Below are 21,791 nucleotides of genomic sequence, written 5' to 3'. Positions count from 1 at the left end.
AGTTCCATGTGCAAGAAAGGCAAAAATAGACCAGTTTTCTCCAAATATCAAAAGTGGGTGTCCATACCATCTATTTGAAATAAATGATGCCATATAATGACTGTTTTCCTAGAAGACCAGAAATGCAATTCATTCATGTTTGCATTGACACATTCTGTTGTGAATAACAAGCAACTTCCCTAATGTCATTTTTGCTTGATGGTCTATTTTCTTCTATGGCACAGATGTGAAAGCAAATTATAGTAATTAAGGCATGCACTCTTCCTTCAGTTGCTTTTGTTCATTGGGAAACTGAGTTTGTTTGATCTACAGCATATCTACTCTATGTAAATTGGAAGGAATGTTCCTTTCCACAGGTAACAGGAAACAATCAAGGAGATAAAATACCAGATAACATCCAGACTGTATGGTGTATAAGAAGACAGCCATTAGTGGCAGCATAGGTAAGAGTCCAGTAGTATTGATGACTGCTTGTCCGAAGTTGCTCAAAAGCTTGCTTCCAATCTTAAATACTTTTACTATAGGCAACAGAATTAATCATTATGGTTACACGGATTGCCTTTCCACAAAAAGAATGCAAAAAATACCTCTTCTCCCACCTACATAGACATACACCCATCCCCAATTATTTAGGCTGACAAAAACATTTAATGTAGACAAAACTGATATACACTGCATAGCTGTTTAACAGTGTTGATGATTACAGTTCTTAATGTTTTTATTATCATATGTTATACAAAATACCAAGAGGACATAATATTTAATTTCGTAAAATTTGTACAAGACTAACACATTTTCTCAAAATGCCTTTATTTTGACACATCTGTTTCCTTCCAGGGAAAGAATTCTACTAAAATTTCTCTGATAATAGCCATGTCATGAGAGGTTTTGAACGCAAGAATGAGGAACCTATGTGGAAAAGGACACTAACAAATGCATTTTTCTTTCCTGGAGGACTTAACGTCTTGCAACAGGGCTGAGTTGCACAGTCTGAGGAGAAGCTACTGGACTAACACAGAATGATAGTCTCAACAAGTTCCTACACATGATTCTGAAATAGTCACAGTACTTCCACAAGTGCCTGACACAGATGGGCACAGCACTGGTCCTGGGGCTAGCTGATGGACTAGAGACCTTCTGCAGCCACACCCCTCCCTGAATAGCACCACATACTCAAAAGCCATCGCCACGTGTACATGGTGTCACAAATACCGTCAACAGATGTTCAAGTTGCAGATCAAAATAGAAGTTTTCACAACAACACAACAAATAGCTACTCTGCGCAGAAGGATGTGGCCCACGGCTACTGGTATAGGATGGAGCTACTCTTACAGCTGCCACAAGTGGCTTCTACTTTGGCTCCAAATGTTCCATATTCAAAGCCTGACATCATTTGGGAAGTTGTCCGGTCAGTAGCTGTATAAAACATAAATGACCTAGACGGAAAAAACTTTCTCTTTAGTTTTCCCTTCTTGATTCTCTCTTGTAGAACAAGGAAGGCCTAAATTTGTTAATAATTAAACATACTCTGTGAAGGCCAAGAATTAATATTAAATTTGGGGATCAGATCACAAAGATCTATTTGATTACTTAAAAGTAACAAGCTCAGTGATTTTGGAACTAGATTTGTTTGGAACATCAACATCTCTTCCAATATCTTTAGGCTGATTTCTGAAGAACTTTTGTGATAAAAGCAGATACCACATCAGTTTGCTTTGGTTGCATTTGAATTTTGCAGCTCAATCTGGATTCATTGAAATATTAAATGTAGTTCACTTTTGGTTAGAGTGAATTCGATTAAGCTGTCATCAAACCTCAGCCCATTCATCACTTTAAAACACTACAATATATGCTCCACTACCACTCAGAGATCCAGCTGTAGTTAAAATCCCACTTACTAGGCAGCCAATCCCTTAAACTCCAACTCTTGAAAATAAATAGGCTTATTTAGACAAATAGGCTTAATGGAACTACTTGTGGGCTACATTTACAATGCATGTACGTTTTCCATGGAAATGCTCAGCCTGTCTCTACAGCATTACGTACTGTACAGCAGGACACTTGTGGGAAGTACCAGGCTTACAGCACATGTGCTGACCAACTGCACTGCACACGCACACAGAAGGGTCAAAGCTCCCAAGAAGCCTCGCTCGTGCAGTGTGGGAGATCACATGAATGTCCAGGAAACTCTGGGCAAAAATGTGGCAATTCAGTTCCCAAAACTAGTTTTGAGGCCATCCAATTAGTTGGCACTTTGCCCTAAAGTAATGTTGAGACAGCATGGTTTGTTTTTATCTTAATGATATCTTCTACACCTACTATTAAAAATGTTTATAACATTGCTGTAGTATAGATACTCTGGTCATGAAGCAGAGAGTGTGGAAAAAGGACTACAGCAGTACCTAAAACTCACATGAAATTGTATAGTCTAAGTAAATTGCATGAACCCAGCATCTCCTCTGTGAAGACAGCAAATACCATGTTTTAAAACCAGCAACATACAGATGTAGAATGGACTGCCCGGACCTGGCAACCCAGATTTTTTACTTTGTCATCTCATATTTTAACATCCAGACAATGGGGACTATTAATTGAATTGATGAAAATATTTCTAGTTGTATCAATACAAAACTTACAGAAAATAAAAGACAGGGTCTAAACTGAATTAACACCTTAAATTATTTTTTCCATGCTGAGGCTTATAGATTAATTTTGATTTAAGAAAGAAACATGATTGCTAAATCCAAATCTAAACACATATTCTACCTTTTCCCATAGCGCAGGAAGGTCAAATACATTTCTTTTATGTTGATGTGACTTAGCTGGCTTTAACACAGTTATGCAAAAGATGGCTTTTTTTCTTTGTTTCAAGAGACAAGGCAATGCAAAAATCATACTGTGTGCCAAACTGTTACTTAACCCTTCAACCTTTTTGAAGTTTCAAAGGAGCTAATTCAGAGTGGACTCACAGTGGAATCACAAACAGTACCCAAACCTTCCCTTCTGCCCCCACTTATAGCTGGCGGGCTTTGGGAGCTGACAGGCCATGATCTTTTCCTGATATCCACATGACTTGCTACAGCTGAAAGACAAAATTGTTTCATAATAGCTCTTTAAAAAGGCAGAAAGTATGTCTGCATTGTCATCATCATTAATCTCGTCCAGACCATGAGACTTGGGTGACTCAACCCAAAGCCATGGAATGCCCCTAAGCCTGCACTGAGTTTTATGAGCCTGGAGAACATTAACTTTCACAGAGGCCATTTCTTTCTGTCTTACCTGGGATTTCTGGTGCTGTTTCAAGCAGCTGCATGCAAGCCCTTCTCTGCTATTGCCATTCACATATCTAAACCAGGGTCAATTAATCCTTTTCAGCCAAAATCACTAACTGCAGTTGCACAGACAACTTTCTAGCTAGAGCCCACTGGTGTAACAGAATTGGATGAGACAGACTAAAGAGCATTGTCCTTTCATGGAAGTATGAGTTACACCCTGATTTTAATACTAGAAGCTTGTTAGAAGCTGTCACAGTAAGAAGACGGTTGCAATCCCCATTTCCACCCTGATTCTGCAACCCTTACGTACAATGAGTAACACTGACTCATGCTAACTTTTCCCATTGGAGTCGATTTTTCATAAAGATTTTTGATCCACTGCATGGATGTTTCATGCACTGCTCCCTGCTTTTCATTGTTTTCAAGACAATACCTGGAGGTTTCACTCTCGAGGTGGATACTGCCTTATATTATAAAAAACAAAAAAAAGTTATTTTAACAACTGCAAAGAGACATCAAAACAAATGAAGTGGAAGATTTGCAAACAACCTTCCCCTCTTAAACAAAAACAAGTAGAAGAATACTTAAGACACAAGGTTGTTAACAGACTTCTTGGTAAAACCACAGTCTGCATTGCATGGCAACCAGGAAATGTTCATGTACTGTTCTCAAGGGGATTTTCCTTTTCTGTTTGTGGTTTGAGATGATTGATAGGTCACCAGGATGTGATAAATTTGAGCTGGAAACAGCAACAGAACTAGGGGTTTGACAGTGCAGATAGTTTTCTTCTCTGTTTGCTTTAACAGAATATAGTTCTTATATTTATTGTAAGAATGTTGTTCTAAATTTATTAAATAGATTTCAAGCTCTAGGGAGATATACTTGGGTAATAATCTCAGATTATTTAATCTTGTAGTGACACTTCTGAACGGGAACAACTGTTAGCTTAGCACTGATATCTACATTTTTAATATTAGCACCTGCTTTAATGCATGCTAGTAATGAAGCAGAGAAAAGTGGCATCTTTGAAACTGATTAACATCTGTTTAAAAGAGACTCCTAGTAACTATGGTTCCTCTCCAGGCAAACCTAGAAACTGGGTCATATGAGTCCTAAGATCTGAGGTCTGGACAGTTCAGATCTTGGCTCTCAGTTCAGACCTATCTCCAGCTGATCTTTTTTTTTTTTTTTTTTTTTTTTTTAAAAAATGTTTCTCAGGAAAACAACTTCATGGATAAGTAAGAATGTCTATTTTACTCCTGACCAGACGAATTGCCCTCTGAATACAAAACTTTGTATGGGATGGATTCATGAAACATTTCAAGATCCAAGACATTTTGTCAACTAAGAGATCTCGATTACCACCATTTTGACATCCGGGAGAATTGAATGTACAAAGATAGCATCCAGTGATTACCTAATAATACACTACAATACACATGGGCCTGGATGGTATTATTATTTACTGAGTATTCCATCATTTCTTCAGAGGCAATTCGCAGCCCAGACAACAGTAATTGGATACAGAGGCTTCCACCTTTATGTCAGAAATTGGACTGAAGCCCAGGTCAGTAGTGATGAAAATCACTGGATAGCTGTTTGTTAGGTTATGTAAAATGATTCATTAATCCCAGCTGCAGTCACCAATAGACACGTGTCGACATCATTAAAACACACCTATACCTGAATCCCTCAGGGCTTGATGGGGAAAGGAAAATTGTGCTGGGAAAATCAGAGGCTAAACTGGGATGACTACACACTGATCAAATTTAGAAGTCAGATTCTGCAGAATCCATGTGAGTCAAGCAAGCATGTGTCTATGAGGCTGCAGTCCTTTACCGTCACAACACAAAACCACCAAGGATCAAGCAACAAGCACAGCCATTTAGCGTGGCTGGGTGATGTTTTTCTGTTCTCCCAGTTATGATATTCTTGCTCTGCCAGCCACCATTCTCTACAGAAAGTAGAGTAAAAAACCTGGAAATAAGCTGCCTACACCATAAGCAAGGCTTTTCCAAATAGTGACAATGAAAGTAAGTCTTTACAGGTTCTTGGAAGTTGTCAGATGAAATACCTTCTCAGGGGTATTCACAGGTTGTGAAACTTAAAATGATTTATAGGAAATACATTTCCAGATTTAGTGGCAGTAAACCATGTTTTCAATTCTTGAAGCATCCCTTGTGGATACTTAAATAAAGCAAAACAAGGCGTTTGTTTCTCAGTTTGAAACTGCCTTTCATTTTGAAACTTAATTAATTAGTTTGCACAAAACAGAATAAAACAATTTAAGAAAGTTAAGTTTGAACCTTTACGTGGTTGCAATACAAGTAGATGCTTTAAGGAACGCAGGCCAAAATTTCCCCGTAGAGGTTTTTAAAATCTTGTATATTCGTGTCTGTTTGGCATAGGAAAGTGTTGTAAGTCTTGAAAATTTGCATGGGAGAGAAAACAACCCATAATTATATCCCTAATATATTGCTGATACTCGGGGTGGGGGTGGGTGGGCAGGGAATCTGCACACCTGGCTTTTTAAAGACAGAAAAGTCCAGGAAAACACTTCAAAAGGAATTTACCTGCATGTTGTAAGGAGTGCCTGCTATAAATAGAGGCAACATATTCTTAGTAGTTGGGTGTGGTGACAAGAAAGTGAAGATGCCTCTCTACAGATTCAAAGGTATAAAATCAGACCTTTCTTTGAAGTGTTGCCAAAGCTATTCCTACTACCCAGTTATATTTGGGTACCTAGTAATTTGGGCTGAAAAGGCAAATAAGATAGTAGCTTCTTCACTCTCCTGTATGCTGTTAACTGCATAAAAAGTCATGATGTAGCCGTGTTAACCCTGTGATCCAAGTGGGCTCAGGTGGATCTGTGAAATGAAAAGGAGAGATGTGGCTGGGGATAAGCACAGTGGCCAGAGAGAGATACACTGCAGCAGGAGGATCTCCTTTCTCCACCAGATGTTAACAAGTACTCCTTACATTGCTGTGTTACTTCAGCAAGTACACACCGGAAACAGGATGTGGGACCCTGCTCAGGCTGTTGACTTCCTTCTAAACTGTTCTTAACGAATCTGCCCGCTGGCCACCAAAGTCATTGCCTCTGTTCCGTTTACAGATGGGCAAAAGTCTTCAGTGTCTCAATCTGATAGCTTTCCTGGATACTGATTTAGAAAAGTGGGAGTGGGGGTGGCACTATTCATGAATCAAGCATTCACAGAGTCACTCACAATGCAAGTAAGTACAAGAAATATGTTTCATTCCTCAGCAGCTGCTGAGGGAAGAAAAAAGTCTGCTAATGCATCTTCCAAACATACTTTATCTGCTTGGCAACTGTTGCTCTGGTAAACATCCTGAGTGAGCCTATACAGTCATCACTTACGATAAATGTCCTTGCTGTTGACATTAATATTATTCTTTTTGTAGTAGTTTCACACAATAGTGAGTTGAAAGTTTTCAGACTCCACTAGAACATGGTACAGCTGTGCAGCACCTCAGTGGAAAAATTGCAGGCAGTGAAATCATAGTCCTGGAATTAGACAGTTATCAGATATGCCCTACTCGAGATGATGAAAACATAATCATCATTGTCAATACTAGGAAAGCTTCAGGCTGTACAATGAGTAGTCTAACCCCAAAGGCTGAGTAACAGGGACTGTGAAGCAAATCAGTTGGGATCAGTTCCATGCAGTCCAGGTGAAGAAACATACATGAAACAAAGCTGGTGAATAATAGTTGGAGTCTGACTTTCATTGTTTGACTGAAATCAAACCATTTAGTCATTTGGGATAAAAGCAGGTGAGACAGTGTTTCTCAGCAGACATATCTCCAGCCTGGAGGTCGAAGGGCCTTATGCCTATTCCCTGCTCTGTCATTTACCCACTGATATAACCTGGATAAGTCAATTCATTTCTCTTTGCCTCAGTTTGCAACTAACCTCCTTAATAAAGCAATTCTAGATTTACTGATAAAGAATGCTGTAAGAGCAAAGAATCATTACATTGTTATTTTATGGTGTTCTTACAGCTTTTACATTCAGCCTCCATCTAAGATTTGACAAGTCACAGGAAGTCTGTTTTAAGGTCTGTGGTTATTTAGATAAGAAATTACTGCAAAATCAGACCTACGGTTAACAAGTCCAATTGAATGACAGATTTTGAATTTTAATGATTTGCGCTGTTACTCAATAATAATACCAGCTGTGATTTGAAACTATTTTTCACATGATATTGCATTATTTTTTTTATAAACAATTTCTAAACTTCTAAAGTTCTAAAACTATGGGTTTTTATATTTTCTCTGCTCCTCTGAGTTATCAGGAAAACCACTAATAAGGATTCTCAAATTTTAAACTCATTTGTGCAGTAAGTTCATTATGGAAAAGCAAACAATGACCAAAACTGAAAAAGAGAAAAGAAGATGCTGAATAAGAAGTAGAACATCTATTGATTTTAACAAGTCCACTTTGCAAGAAAACAACAGAGAAAGGAACCCCAAGAATCTTTTTAAAAGCTCTGAAAGCCAGCGAGTTAAAATGAAGGTAACATTAGCCTGCCAGTCACACTAAAAAGAAGGCAGCTGCTTAGGATATGCCTCACAATGTAAGACATGTCAAAAGACAAAAGACCCATGCCAACTTCCTAGTAACAAACAATGGCAGAAGAGGACTGCCCAAATAGGAGACATATCAGTAGTTATTCCAAACTCAACATCCCCACAATGCACATGAACTCATTCCCAGTTTCTTTTCCCTCTACGTTTTTTTCAAATGTCTTGGAAAATTAAGATGAAACCCAACCTTTTGTAGAAGTTTCTTGTGTAGATTTACAAGAAGATACCTTACAAAGAGTACAAAGGAGTACAACATTAAAGACTTAAACCAGGGATCATAGTTGGTAATTGCATATTGATTAAAATACTGTCTGATAATCTGTTGAATTTGGCCTGCTAGAAATGAAACTGGGGAAGTGAAACCTCCAATGTAATGCATGATTTAATGATTCATACTAAATCCAGATTTCTCACATTAAGAATGTAACTGTAACCTTTGCATGTAATTTTGCAGTTTTAAAGATGGATAATACACTACTTTTGAATATTTGTGATTTTCACAATAAAGCAGAATAAAGCATAATATCATCTGCATTCTGGAAGTCTCAAGAGTATGGAAAAGTTCTAAGTCTTAACAAATCACTGGATGAATGATAATCAAATCAAAACCAAAACCTGAAGAAATTTACTTGTTAGAATCAACGGTTAGCAAAAGCTGACTTGCTTTGTGATGTTACACTGAAATACCATTTTCTTTCCACAATGGGATTTTGAGTAACCTCTGCTAGCAGTGCTGTCTGGTCCTTGTTACCCACAAGACCTTACAAATGGTGTGTTTCAAAGAGATCAGAAATACTGGGTACAAAAGAAAAAGTAAAGAAACAGTCTTGGAAGAAAGCATTCTCTGAAGAAGAGGTCATGGAAGAAGTCTGAAGAACTTAATTCACAGGCAGTAATGAAAATGAAAGTTGCTTATCCAGCTGTATGTACAAGCTACTGCAGTTTCAGAGGTGGAGAATGGGTTGATCTCAATGTGTTCCTCTCCATAAAAACCCAAGAAGTACCCAGTCATAAGTACATTTTCAATGGAGGGATGGCAACCATGGTGCTTTCAGGAGCATTGGAGGCATACTGCACCCTACTGAAAAAAGTAAAACTTGTGAAATACACTTCATTTTTACTTCCTGAAGACCTTGAAATTTTGCTCTGGAAATATTAGGACAGACAGAGAAAAAAAAAAAATCCAAACAGTATTTTCATTGGCAGAAAGACTTGGCTTGGGATCTGAAGTAAGTATGGTTCAAACAAAACCTACCTTTGGAAATTATCACTTTGTAAAAAATGTGTAATGCTTAACACAATCTACTTAAGCAAATCTCATTTAGAATCTATAGAAATCAATGGGAAAGGTCTTACCCCACCTTAAATCAGTGCAAGCTTCTGACGATGGAAGAGAACACTGTCACATCCACTACTCCCTTTGTTTTTTCGCTGATAGTCATAAGGGCAAGGATCCCATAGCCAGTAACCAGAATGCCTGGGCCAGCAGGCAGCTCCCACTTGAATTTTTGGTGGGAAAATATTTCCATTTTCTGGACTCTGTGTTACTCCATCCATCCATATACTACAGTTTTAAGAATCTTGAGATTTATACTGAAAGTAATGACTAGCAAGAAACTTTTCTAAGATGTATGCAAGTTATTAGTATCTCAAGTTAGATGTTCAGTTAGGTTTCTTTAATAATTCTTACAGTCTTAGTTTTGAACCTTTTATAACTGGTTTAGTAAAAAGGTATGTTTAATAACTGGAGATCATAGTTAACATTAGTATGAACACAATGCTGTTGCTATCAGAAATGTGGTGAGAATAATGATATGCCTTGAGTTTAATATAGTTTTCCTTTTTTTTTAAAAAAAAAAGTTTATTTAAACTTAACAATCCATAAGAGGCAGGGAAGATGCATTTGCATGTGGGAAGAATGGGAAAGAGGCATTGGCAGTGTGGCCTCAATATTCTGTGAATTCAGATACTACATAAAATTCATTGAGTTGTCAGGTAAACTAAGACAAAGAAACTGATCTTGTGTGACCCATTACTACCACATGACAATGAATATTAACAATGAGCTATATACAGGAAAGATAGCTTGAGACCAGTAAGCTGGTATCAGAGCTGGAAAGGAAAGCAAGTCAGTATAGCATTCTGGAATTAGAAGTAAGAAGGTCTCATCACATACTTGCAAGAAATAAAAGTGGAAAGTTCTTTAAACAAATCAGAGATCTCTCTTAGGAACAGCAGAAGTAGCTGACGCAGCATGGAACCACTTTTCCAGATGATCTGCTACCAGTCGTTGCGTATAGATTCCATTTGTCTTTCTTGAACAGTTTGAAAGCACGTCTTAGACACACCTTACTATATCAATTCCTGAAACACTGCTAATTCAGCTGACTCTTAAAACTATTTGCTCTGGAAGGATGGGAGATATCAGGATATCTCCCAATACAGCAGCCAATTCAGGATACCAAACCAGTAAGCTAAAAAGCAAAAGGCAGACTTATATTAGGACTTGAACATGTTGCTATGACCATTATTGTAGATATATTTGTATCATGTCGAGGGTGAGAAAAAGGTGCTAAAATGTTGCAAACTGTTCCCTTGCAATTGCTGTGAGTCAACAGTAATATAATTCTGACTGGTGTTGATAAAGTGACATGGCCTGAGCACTATGGCTATGAGCAATAAAGTCAGATAAGTATTTGACTGATTCCGTTACTAAATTCAGTGCAGGTCTGCAAACAATGGTTTGTAAGGATGCTTCAAAAATTAGGAAAATACTTAGCTCTTACTCATAAACAGTATTTTCTGATGTGGATAGTCCAGCTGAAGGAAGGATTTATAGCCAGGCTCTATGTTGGATTACCAGTTAGTAACTGAAGAGTTTCCTGTTTCTAAGATAAAAGCTTCCCAGAGAATGCTCTGGTCCTCTGTACTTATGTTCACTTCTGTACCAGCAGAAGAATGTTTGTACAAGGGCTTTTTTCTTACTAATAATAATAATGCTTGCTTCAGCTGAAATATCCCTTTCTGAATTTCTGAATTAGCTGCTTTCTGAAATTCAAGTGAAAGAGGCACTAATCTTGCTGATGGCACAATGGCTGGGACTTAGGAGAAAAATGTGCTATTTACAGCTACATTGCTGGGGTGACTTATTTTGAGGTGGGGATAAAATCACTGACTTCCAAAGAGCTACAAAAACCCCAAGTTGTTGTTATCTTCAGTCAGTGTGTTTGTCAGATCACTTCTTTCTTACTCTCTTGGATGATCTTTACTCTGTTAAATAATAGTATATCCAGAGCTGAAATTTTAGGTTCTACAATAGTTTAAACACATTCAGCCTGATCCCAAATGTGCTGAATGTGTTGATGAAACACACACCAGATAAGATAGTAAACCCCTCTAGACAAAATGTAATATTTATGTCAACTCCACGTAACACAAGAAAAAGAAATATTATACAGGACAAAATTTCATTAGAGAGACAACCTGTTTCTGAAGTGATAGTTTGAGAAAGCATAAGACGTTAAATCTTTTTCAAGAACTCAAGCTCTTCTTCTACAGTACTTGGAAGAATCCAGCCGATGACAAGTGGAAGGAATACATCTCAGACATATGTCGATGTTGAAATGTTCAAATGTTTAAGATGCTGTAGGATATATTGGGGAGAAAGCACTGCATCTTGTTACTAATGAGCACCTTGAGCTTTGAAGATGTAGATGTGTATCATCAAGTAGATGTTATCAACAAACACTCTTGTCGATTATTAGTGGATATAACCCTTGCTGGATAAATGACTTTCAATGCTGTAGCTATGCTACTTTGTTTTTTAAATGGGATTGTGACAACATAGAAGCAGTTGAACCAAATAACATTGCCTGTATTTTATTTTGAATGGTAACCTAGTCAGGTAGAGAGAGTTTTTGAACTTTTCCTCCTTTGCTTGTCAAAGGAAATGAATTAAGGAGTTAATTCATTTGCAAGTGGAAAATGTTGGGTAGAAATTCCACCGATCTTTAAGGGCACTATTGCAACATTTTACGGTCTTGCATTGTTCTGTATGTAATATACTATGTATACTAATATACAATAGGGCTGGCCCCCACTGGCTTTATATAAATAGTGAAGCTGTTAGAAAATACAAAAGAAGAAGAAAAAAATGTTCCAACTCCAGAAAGAAATAGAAACCACTTGTTACACACACTACTTGGATAAAAATATACTCTTAGCAAAGTATTAACAGAAAACAAATTTGGATTCAGTCATTTGTCTTAATAAATTAGGGTTTTCTCTTTTGTCTAATCCACATGAACCCACAGAGAAAGAAAATGCTGCCTAGCACTTATGCCTAGACATGCTCTGAAAAAAACTGAATAACTGTAGTGGTCTTTACCCTTCCACGATGCTCTAAGATTGCCTCTGCTTCATGTTTTAAAAGCCAGTTAATGTTGTGCTCTGTCCAGTGTGAACATGAACTATATCACTACCAGATAATGTGTGAGACTTGGCAGGTCAAGGACATGGTGAGAAAATAGAATAAAACTACTGTGATCTTTTCCCGCCCAACAAGCAGCCAGGAAATACAGCCACGAGAAAATGAATGAATAGGACTGATCTAATGGAAATGTCAGGATACAAAAAAGTCTTTCATCATACACACTCTGAGAAGAGCTCTGCAACATTTTACACCACAACAGTGAGCAAACAGATCCAGGGTTTTCTGAGGCAAGCCACAAAAGCAGGAAAGAAACTTCCCTCTAAGCAGTCACCATGGGAAGGTGTCTCACATGCTTGCAACTTCTGCCTGTTACTGTTTTTAATACAAGAACTGTGGATGATAGCTGCCTGCCTAAAATCGTAGCTGTGCCCATTCAGTGATGAACTGGAACCACCAAACGTCTATTATCTGTAGGCTATAAAATTACTTTGTTACATTCTAGAAAAGAGGAGTTTAAGAGTTTAGAGCTCAATATGAGATTTCAATAAAAGTATTTTTATTTCCTGTGCTACAAGAGTTTGTGCTCCTCCCAGAAAAGAAAGGAACTCTAGCTAGTGCAATGTAAGAGTAGCATTTTGTTACTACTGATCTGAAGTCACAGGATGTTCCTGCCCTATTAGCCTTATGTTGAACACAATGACAGTAAGTGAGACTTGACAGCACAGAAGGACAAAACCAAAAGAAAATCGTAAAATACATGAATGAGAGAATTTTCTTGTCATTTGAGTCTTCTCTAAGGCCTATCTCTTGTAAGAAGAACTTGGTCTCTATGTTTCCTTTTGCCTGAGAATGACTAAGCTGCTGAACAGAATTTTCAAACGGATCAAACGGATATAACCTTCTATCATGCTTACATGAGTCTATCAGATTTATTAGACTGCTTCAGCCAGATGTCCCAGAGAGACAGAGATGGATTAGTGGGGACAACAGTAAAAAGGTGTGAGAAACAGAAAAAGTTGTTTAAAAGAAGAGGTGGACATTTAAAAGATATATCTGGGTACCACCCGGATGCACATAGTCGCTGCACAGTGGCACTCAAACTCCTCTGGACTTGTAACATTCTGGCCACATGGTTTTCTGGCATTGTGAGCAGGTGGCCCACCTTCGGGTTAGAGACAGTGGGTCTGTTCTTGCCATCTCTGACTTGCTGGGTCATTTCATGCCTACTGGCACTCATCTTTCCCAGAGTATCAAGCCTTTATGTACAAATACCTACAAGTTCTCAAGGAGATAGCTGATAGTTCTCACCAAAAAGTATTGCTTCAAACAGGAGAGAAACTTGACTAAATTTAAGACATATTTCTTCAGTTAATTATTAAATAACTTTTAAAGATCTTGAGCCAAAAGAAGTGTTAAGTTTGACAGTAGGACAAAAGACTTAAGTCAGTTCTCATTTACCAAACAGCTTCCAACACCCCTAATCATAAAAAGATAAATCTTGAATAAGAACTTTTTAAGAAAACTATACTTAGTTTTAAGAAAACTATACTTGTCTAACAGGAATCAAGTGCCACTAAACTGAAAATAGCTGCCAGCCTTCAGTGTGTGTACAGATAACATACACAAAAGTAAACAGGATAAACTGTCAGAGCAACAAAGATAAGATTTAACTGATTTTTATAGCACTGCTACTGGAGAAATTGATTTGAAGAGAACACATATTATTTCACTTCCATGTTGTAGATGTTCCTATATGTTGAATTTATGCGTAAGAAATATAGAGAAACAGAGAACAAAAACCTGCATTTATAACTATGAAGACTCATTAGTAAAAAAGGCTTTTTTTCTACACTTGCATGCCAGACTGAATGACAGAAAAGGGAAAGGACATGCAAATTAATGGAGGACACCTAATCAAGCAGGAGGAGGAATAACAGGGAAGTGAGTAAAAGTGAAACACTAAGGTGAGTTCAGGCTTCACCCTCAGTGTCTTCATTATTAATGAATCATGTTTCTTTATAACTGGCAAATACTACTTTCCCTTGAACCTGCCCAGTTAACTATTCCATATTCCTGGTGCAGAAGCTTCAGCTAGAGCACCGTAATGGAGTTGGGAAAGCCTGGCTGCCACTAGCAGCGATGTACTTTTTACTGCCTTAGTCTCATTCTGCAGTAGGGATACTCCACCTTGTAGATAAGATGTGCATGGCTGATGGTAAAGAGTAGGTAAAGGACTAACCACTGCCATCACAAACACCTGCATGGTGCTGTTGAACTACTGCATTTACATGCTGTGGAAGGAGCAGCGGCCAGCTTGCTTAGTCTGTATTGAGTGGGCATGTGGGCTCTGCCTACTCTCTGAGAACAGTGGCGCTCATGCTGCTCCGGCAAGCATGATACCAAGCCCTTGCTGATAAGTGCTCCTGGTGGCAAGACACGTTCTCTCAGAGAAGCTGCCAATTCAAGGCTGGTGCTTGACTTCTAGACCCCAATTTGGATACCAGATTGCTTTCTGCCTGGACAGAGGTCTCTCACATCTGCCCAGAGGCTCCTGTGTGACCAAAACCCATATGCTGAGCTCCAGTTAACCTTTCACTTCTGTATGGGAATGCTGCAAGAAACTCTTCATTACATCTACCCACACATACCACACCCTGCTTCTTTACAGACACCTATCTATTAACAAAAATAACAATAAAAAAGCCCCCTAGGGAAATATACTTCTGAGAACCTGTTTTGCTAACATGCTGCCACCATGAGACATATATAATCCACAAAAGCTATGTCACATCAGTTTTTTTTTACTATTTTACATTCTGTCAAGGGTAGCTTCTTATTTACGAAAGCAGGTATTTAATAAATCAGACATTAACTGTGTAGTTGATGATTGCTGGCTAATGCCATTTTCCTAGGCAGCTGTCAGCCTGTACCCTGGCAACCTCTTTTATAACCATCTCACATTGCTTTTGGAACAGTTTCGTTAACAGAAACAGAGACGGAAGTTTTACCACAGCTGCTGCGTGTCTGATTTTTTTTTTTTTTTTTTCAAAGATACAACACAGTCTTAATGCTTCCAGCTACTGCGCCGAGCTCAGTCATCAAGAGAAGGAAAGAAAAAAATGAAGCAATGTATTTTTTCAAAGTGCAGATGTAAGATTCAGGTCTTCTCTGTGATTTTTACTTTGATTTGTCATGTTTGCTTGAGCTTCCATGTTACTAATTGCTAAAATCATAGTTTATTCTTCAGCTCCTTTCTGTCTTCTTTTTTTGCTGTTTCACAATGTGAAGGTTCAAAGTTATCGTACTGAAATAAGATTGCTGCATTATCTAGCACAGCCAGTGTTGTCATGTAGAGGAACTGGAAAGTCCCAAAGTTAGTGCATACAAAAGAGAGTTCAATTATGTTCTTAATTGTAGGCACAGACTCCAAAAATGACTGCAGGTTTTGTTAGGCAGGAAACAGTCACAAAGGTTTGAATTTTAAATCACAATTAGCTAAACTTTCAGTCTGACTGATTCTCCAGAGAAAACCCCTCTTTCTCTCAGTTGCCATTTCACTGCCTGCAAACTCATTCATATGAGGAGCTGCTCGGTTGTCCCTTGGGTGGGGTCAGCTCCAGCAGCCGCGGCAAGGGAGGAAAATCACCGCCAGCTGCTACTGAGATAACTGCTGATGCCACCGTAGGGAAGCCTGTGATTTGGAAGGGAGCAAACTGATAAACATTCCAGACTGACACAATCCTCTGTGCCACCACTATTAGCAGCAGCAGCCATAATGGTCACTGATAATTACAGTGTCTGATGGCTTTGAAATGATTATTACCTCCCTGGGAGTGAAAGACAACTACATGTTAACAGCTGATGAATTTCTGGTCTAGTCTGACCAGCAGCTACACCAAACAGGCTTCACGCCTACAGTTGTTGATAACCCATGGAGATCAGTCCAAACCACCAGATATATCACAAAGAGGGGAGCAAAGGCAAAGAACAAAACAGACCGTGGATGTGGGTTTTACTTGGTAGCAACCATGATGTATGTTTCAGAGATGTGTTGGTGACAAAACCAACTTCTTTTTTGCTCCTCTCACTTTGCTGGCCTTCAGTTGAAAGTTTGAACTGCTCTAGTCTAAGAATTCAATTTAGTGCTGAAAAATTGAATTTGATAAAGCGTGTTTTCAGTCACCAGCTGATGCTAAAATATCATGTGTTCTGAACATCATGAATAGTTCCAGTACAATGTTGTATTGTTTTCAAAGTAGGCAAGATTACTGCGGTGGGTCATGTTTATCTCATGATTATCCACTCTGTGAAGTTACAGTTCACAGGTGACTATATGCGTTCAACCTTGGTCCTGGAAAAAGCAATTTTAGGGAAGAGTTTGGCAGAATACCTTCCCTTGCTCTCTCACATAGAGTTCTCTTTAATTTTTTTTTTTCTAAATAATGGAATATATGTCATATGAAGTTAAGAATTATCGTCTTCTATCTTGCCTATATTTTCAAACACTTATCTATTATTGTGGGAACAAATGTGAGGCAAGAAGACCAGAAAAGCCAATGGAGGAGTATTCTTACAGTATCTCTGGAATTCCAAAAGACTTCTAAGCTCTTGAACTGACTTATCCTCTCCTTATATGAGAAACTCTACATCACTTTTTCATTGCTCCTCTATAATGTATTCCACTACCAGTCAACTACATTCAGAACTAAAATTATTATTTTATCAAAGAAGAAACAGAGCTAGCAGAGGTCTTCTACTCCATCCTCTTACCCAGTAGCATAACCACCAACACCCAAACTGTCCTTTAAAGATGTTGATCTAGTCTGTCCTTATCTAATCTGTCCTTGGAAACAATGCGCCTTGCAACCTATTTTCAAACCTAATTACTGATGCCGTCTGGCCACTCCCTCTGAATGCCATCTCTTCTCTGGCAAGAACATCGCCATCTTGCCATGTTTGCTCCTTGCTTTTTAATGAACCCATATCCACAGAGCTCACCAGAGCTTTTTCCTATGCCATGTCAGCAATGCTGGTTTTACTTTTTTTAACTTTTCACATATCTATAGGTTCCGGTCCTATTATGGATTAACTTGATTGCTGCTGCTATCTATCTTTTTTTATTCCTCATTTATTTTCCCCATTTTCCTGACAGTTGGCATCCAAATTAGTGGATATGTCTGCAGAGGTTTACACTAGATTCTTGCCTGGATATATTTCAGGTTTCTTCTCTAACTTAAATTTCTCAAGTCTTCATGATGTCTATATAACAAATTTTAGTTGCTTCCTGCAATCCCCCAAGCTCTTTGCTATACAATCAAACTTCCTTTGAGATCTATAGTTTTACTCACTATATTATCTTGCTCTCTTCCTTAAGTTCTTTCATTTGAAATGGCAATTGTCCTTCAATGAAAGCATTTTTTAACACCTTAATGAAATTCTTGAGAACCCATATTTGCCACAAATATTTTAGCAGTAATGAGCTCATGATTCTCTCTGCTGTTTATACCTGTCTATCAGTATCTCAGGACACCTCATCCTGCTGGGATGTTCTTGCTACAGTAGAACCTCATGAAAGTTTAGGTGCTAGATGACTAACTTCAATAGTAATACCATCTTCAAATCCTGGCCAATAAAAGTCATGGGAACTGTTCTGGAAAGAATGACACACCAGGTATGGGGGAACATTTTGTTTAACCTTGGCTATGGCTACCAGTGATTTTAAAACATTTAGTTTAAAAAGTTCTTCCTCAATTGTATAATGCTCTTTCCTCATTAAGCCTTTCTCTGACTTCCTGTTTTCAAGGTAATGGTTCTACATTGCGGTGAACACCTTTAACTAAAGAATCAACAAACATTTTTCCAAGACTGCAAGACAATCCTCTGCCATGGTTTGTTGGCTCTCTGTGTGAGAGTATTTCAGGGCAAGTATGCAACCTTCATGTTAAATGATGATGGAAGTTCAAGTGAACTTCAACAAAGTCTCGTTACTTTTCAGCTTTGGGAAAATAGCCAAGATACACACTGCAAGGACTAAATGAAAATAAACTAGCACAAAGAGCTTCTTCAAACTGTGTTATTTACAAATTCACATAATGGATATATAAGTCAAGAGGCAGGCAGGTCCTTCCTTTGTGACTGACTGATAGCTACAGTAAGTAGCCCTGTCTCAGAGCTTTACCTTGTACCGGGACTCTGGCAATCTCTCCAGTGCTAATAGCTAAGCTCCTCCCTCTCACTAGTGGACTCATCCTCTCTCATTTCATCTTTACTACTACTTCTATTCCAGCTTCTTTCAGTACGGGTGTCAAAATTCTAGGATTCACTTTCTATTAATCAAGGAAAACTTTGAGAGAAATATTTTTACAAATATATAATGCTCACAGGGGAAAATATCTCCCAGAATCATCATTAACCAAGATGACAGCATCTATATCCGCCTTGATCTGGACTCCTTAAACAACAAAAGTCACGTCAATATCATGAACGCACCTTGCTCACATGTCAGTGACAGCACACGCACAACAGCACAGAACTCAGGATGAGTAAGTTTTTCAGCTGCTCTCAGTAGCTCATCTTCAGTAACCACATTAACAGTAATCGCAGGTGCTTTCTAATTTCGCAAAACTCTGTACTAAAAGCATTTAAATTCCTATTCAGGAGTAGATCTGAATTTTGTCTTCAAGCAAAGTCTTTCCCAATAGTGAAGACAACTACCCTGTGATACACAGTAAAGTCACTAGTTTTAAAAAAAAACAACAAAACACCACACCATCAACTGCTGTTTTGAAGTCACTACTGACTACAAAGTCATGCTGGAATGTACCACATACCAATTAAAATATATTGTAGCTATAGCCTAATACCTCTCTAAGCCACTAAAGAAACTTCCCTGTGGGGCATACGTGAAGTTTGACATACTTTTTGTAACTACGCCAAAGAGGGGGTTTTCTGCTACATCTCACTGTAAAAATGTATTATTCTCAGAGTCAGTGCAGACTCCGCTTCTTTAGGATGCTCCTGCAGCTCATAAAAGGAGAAATCAGTTGAGCAGGCAGTAACTGAATAATTATAATACTTATACAGCATACAGGCTTGGACCAAGTCAGACGTACTTGATCTGCCTACAGTACCTCTGCCCTTTCTCTGAGGGCTTTATCCATATACCTGATTTTAGCAAGAGCATCTTGGTACAATGGACAGACAATTTTAGAACGAAAAGCAATGAGGGTGCCTCAGCTACCACAGATACACTGGGAACTGTTCACTTCGACACACCCATTCACAGTCCAGCACTGCTGCAGCCATTACAGAAGTATGCACTATTGCTCAGACAAATAAGATATGTATTTAGTATACATACACACACAGCTCTTGGGTGACAATGGCCATGAAAAATGTATTTTGTTAGTCTCTTGAAGCCAATGAGTAGAAAAATAATGTAGAAGTATAATTGTTATCCCTAGCCACAAAATGCCTCAAGGCAGTTGTTGTCACAGTGAGAGTCTGTGAAAAGCATGGTCATTTCCCTCGAGCATGGTTGAGCCTGCACCATGTGAAATTTCAAAAGCATATTCTCATTTTGGACATAGAAATTTCATTTTTTTTCTCTTATTAATGTTTCATTTTTAAATACAAATATTTGAAGCAGATAACAAAGGCACAAAAAGTTAATTGATAAACAACTGAATTTTGCAGTCAACTCTAACCCTCTGTGTTCCAAAATCTTGCCAGTCTGCCCCAAATAAACCTTAAGAAGTCAGAAACAAGCATGCTTGGCATAAAAGCTCTCCAAATTTCAGCCACAGATAACTGCAGTTTTGCTTCTATTCAGCCAGGCTATGTCCAAATGCAGTATGTATTATCTGTTAGTTCTGCCCATGTAAGTTCAAGAATGCAGTGCTTGTATGTTGTGGGGGGTTTCCACTCACCCCCCCACCCCCCCACCCCCCCTTTTCTCTACTGTCTGAAATGGAGCTGGGAGAGAAAACTAAGTCTGTAACACCAGTCACATTGTCGAACCAAGCTTTCCCAGAGCTATTCTAAATTCCCTCATGTACTTCTGTTCTTAGTTTAAACTTAACTTTAATGATCTCTAATTCACTTTTTATAGATCTGGAATTGCCCTTTACAAGCAATACACAGCTTTCTGTGATTGTACAGACCAGCACAGCTGAAGTTACAGTTCTAAACCATCTCTGATAACTCTTCCAAATAATAAAACTTTATATAGACGCAGGAAAGCTGTTAGCTCTCTAGCAGAAGAGTTCTTGGTGTCTGAAGCATAAACCTATTAGCAACCATAAGTGTTTTCATTCATAAAAAACTTACGTGTTTCTGTTAGACAAAGCTTCAGCAAACATAATCCAAAAGTTGCCCATAAGAAGCTGGCCATTGTTTTCTTGGAACTGTTTTGCAAAATCCAGAGATCCTTGCAAGCTGCAGAAAGAAGGAAAGCCCTGACGCTCGTTAAGCCTGCAGTCAATGAGTCTGAAGTTTGCTGCACTTTTTATTCAGATTCAAAGGAACTGAAGTAATGACATAACTGGGAGGGGGAGCTCCATCAAAAGTCACACCCATATTGCAACAAAAGTTACCCAGCAGTGGAAGAAGGAGGGGGGAAGGGGGGAGCTAGTACTGACTAAGCAGCCACACTCGAGTTTTAAAGAGGCACCAAACCTCCTCTTCTTACACAAGTACAGTTAAAAGTTATACTTACTGCACTTGCAGGAAAATTTGTACAATCTTGCATGAGTTAGCGCAGAAAGGCACTGTTTGTTATAAGCCTCCCCTCCTGCATTTTAAAATCTCATCATAAAGCACTGGATTTTCTGAACCCCAGCAACACACCTACAACTGCCCACAGGTTTCCCCTAAATATTTTGCTTATTTTGTCCCATCTCATCATTTTCTCTTTTTGCAGTTCTATTTAAAGCAAATGAAATGCCTGCTCTGCAATGGACCTGTCTAAAATGCTTCTGTTTGTCCCTGGAGGGTAACCATGCACAGAAGGTAAGTCAAGGCAGCTCAGTCTCCCACAGCCCATTCTGCCCCGGGCTTCTCCGCACAGGCTGCTCCAACGACAGTGGTAACCGATGCCAGTGCCAGCAGTGATACTGAGGACTAAGGCTGCTATTTTATTGTGTCAATGGTATGAGGTACAGGATGAATTATTCCTGCTATTCCAAATTTGCAAAGCAGAGAAACAGGATAAGAACATACGACGGTCTTTGACATTCAGATGAGGTCTCAGTTCCTGAGGGACTTATGTTCATTGCAGTGTCAGGTTTTGTGTGACTGTAGATGCCACATGAAATCCCTGGTGAAAACCTCAAAGCCTCTGTAGATAAGCAAAAGCCATGTCTGCTGTGTGCCTTAGTGATTTCTCATGGTTTCTTCATACACTGGCCTCTCTTCAGAGCTGCAGAATTGCAGCAGTGGAATGAGGGGTTGGGTCAGGGATCACCAAAGCCAGTACA

At 38.6% G+C, this 21,791-nt stretch overlaps 1 protein-coding gene across 21 annotated transcripts in view; it reads right to left on the bottom strand.

Annotated features, from left to right (window-relative positions):
• Positions 1–20,844, bottom strand: part of CD44 (CD44 molecule (IN blood group)) — a 58,616-nt gene extending 37,772 nt beyond the window's left edge. For 4 of the 21 annotated variants that reach the window (XM_080394915.1, XM_080394931.1, XM_080394926.1 and 1 more), the window contains exon 1: positions 20,644–20,842. In XM_080394915.1, coding sequence (XP_080251041.1) covers positions 20,644–20,707 — 64 coding nt within the window. In that variant the 5' untranslated portion in view covers positions 20,708–20,842. Of the gene's footprint in view, positions 1–20,643 lie in introns of all 21 variants that reach the window. The other 17 variants (XM_080394922.1, XM_080394924.1, XM_080394923.1 and 14 more) reach the window with 11 other exon arrangements.
• Positions 20,845–21,791: the final 947 nt, after the last annotated feature.

Source organism: Falco punctatus, assembly GCF_963210335.1.
Source record: "Falco punctatus genome assembly, chromosome: 7".
NCBI classification, from domain to species: Eukaryota; Metazoa; Chordata; class Aves; order Falconiformes; family Falconidae; genus Falco; species Falco punctatus.
The sequence above is the reverse complement of the archived record's forward strand: the minus strand, read 5'-3'. Positions and strand labels throughout refer to the sequence as shown.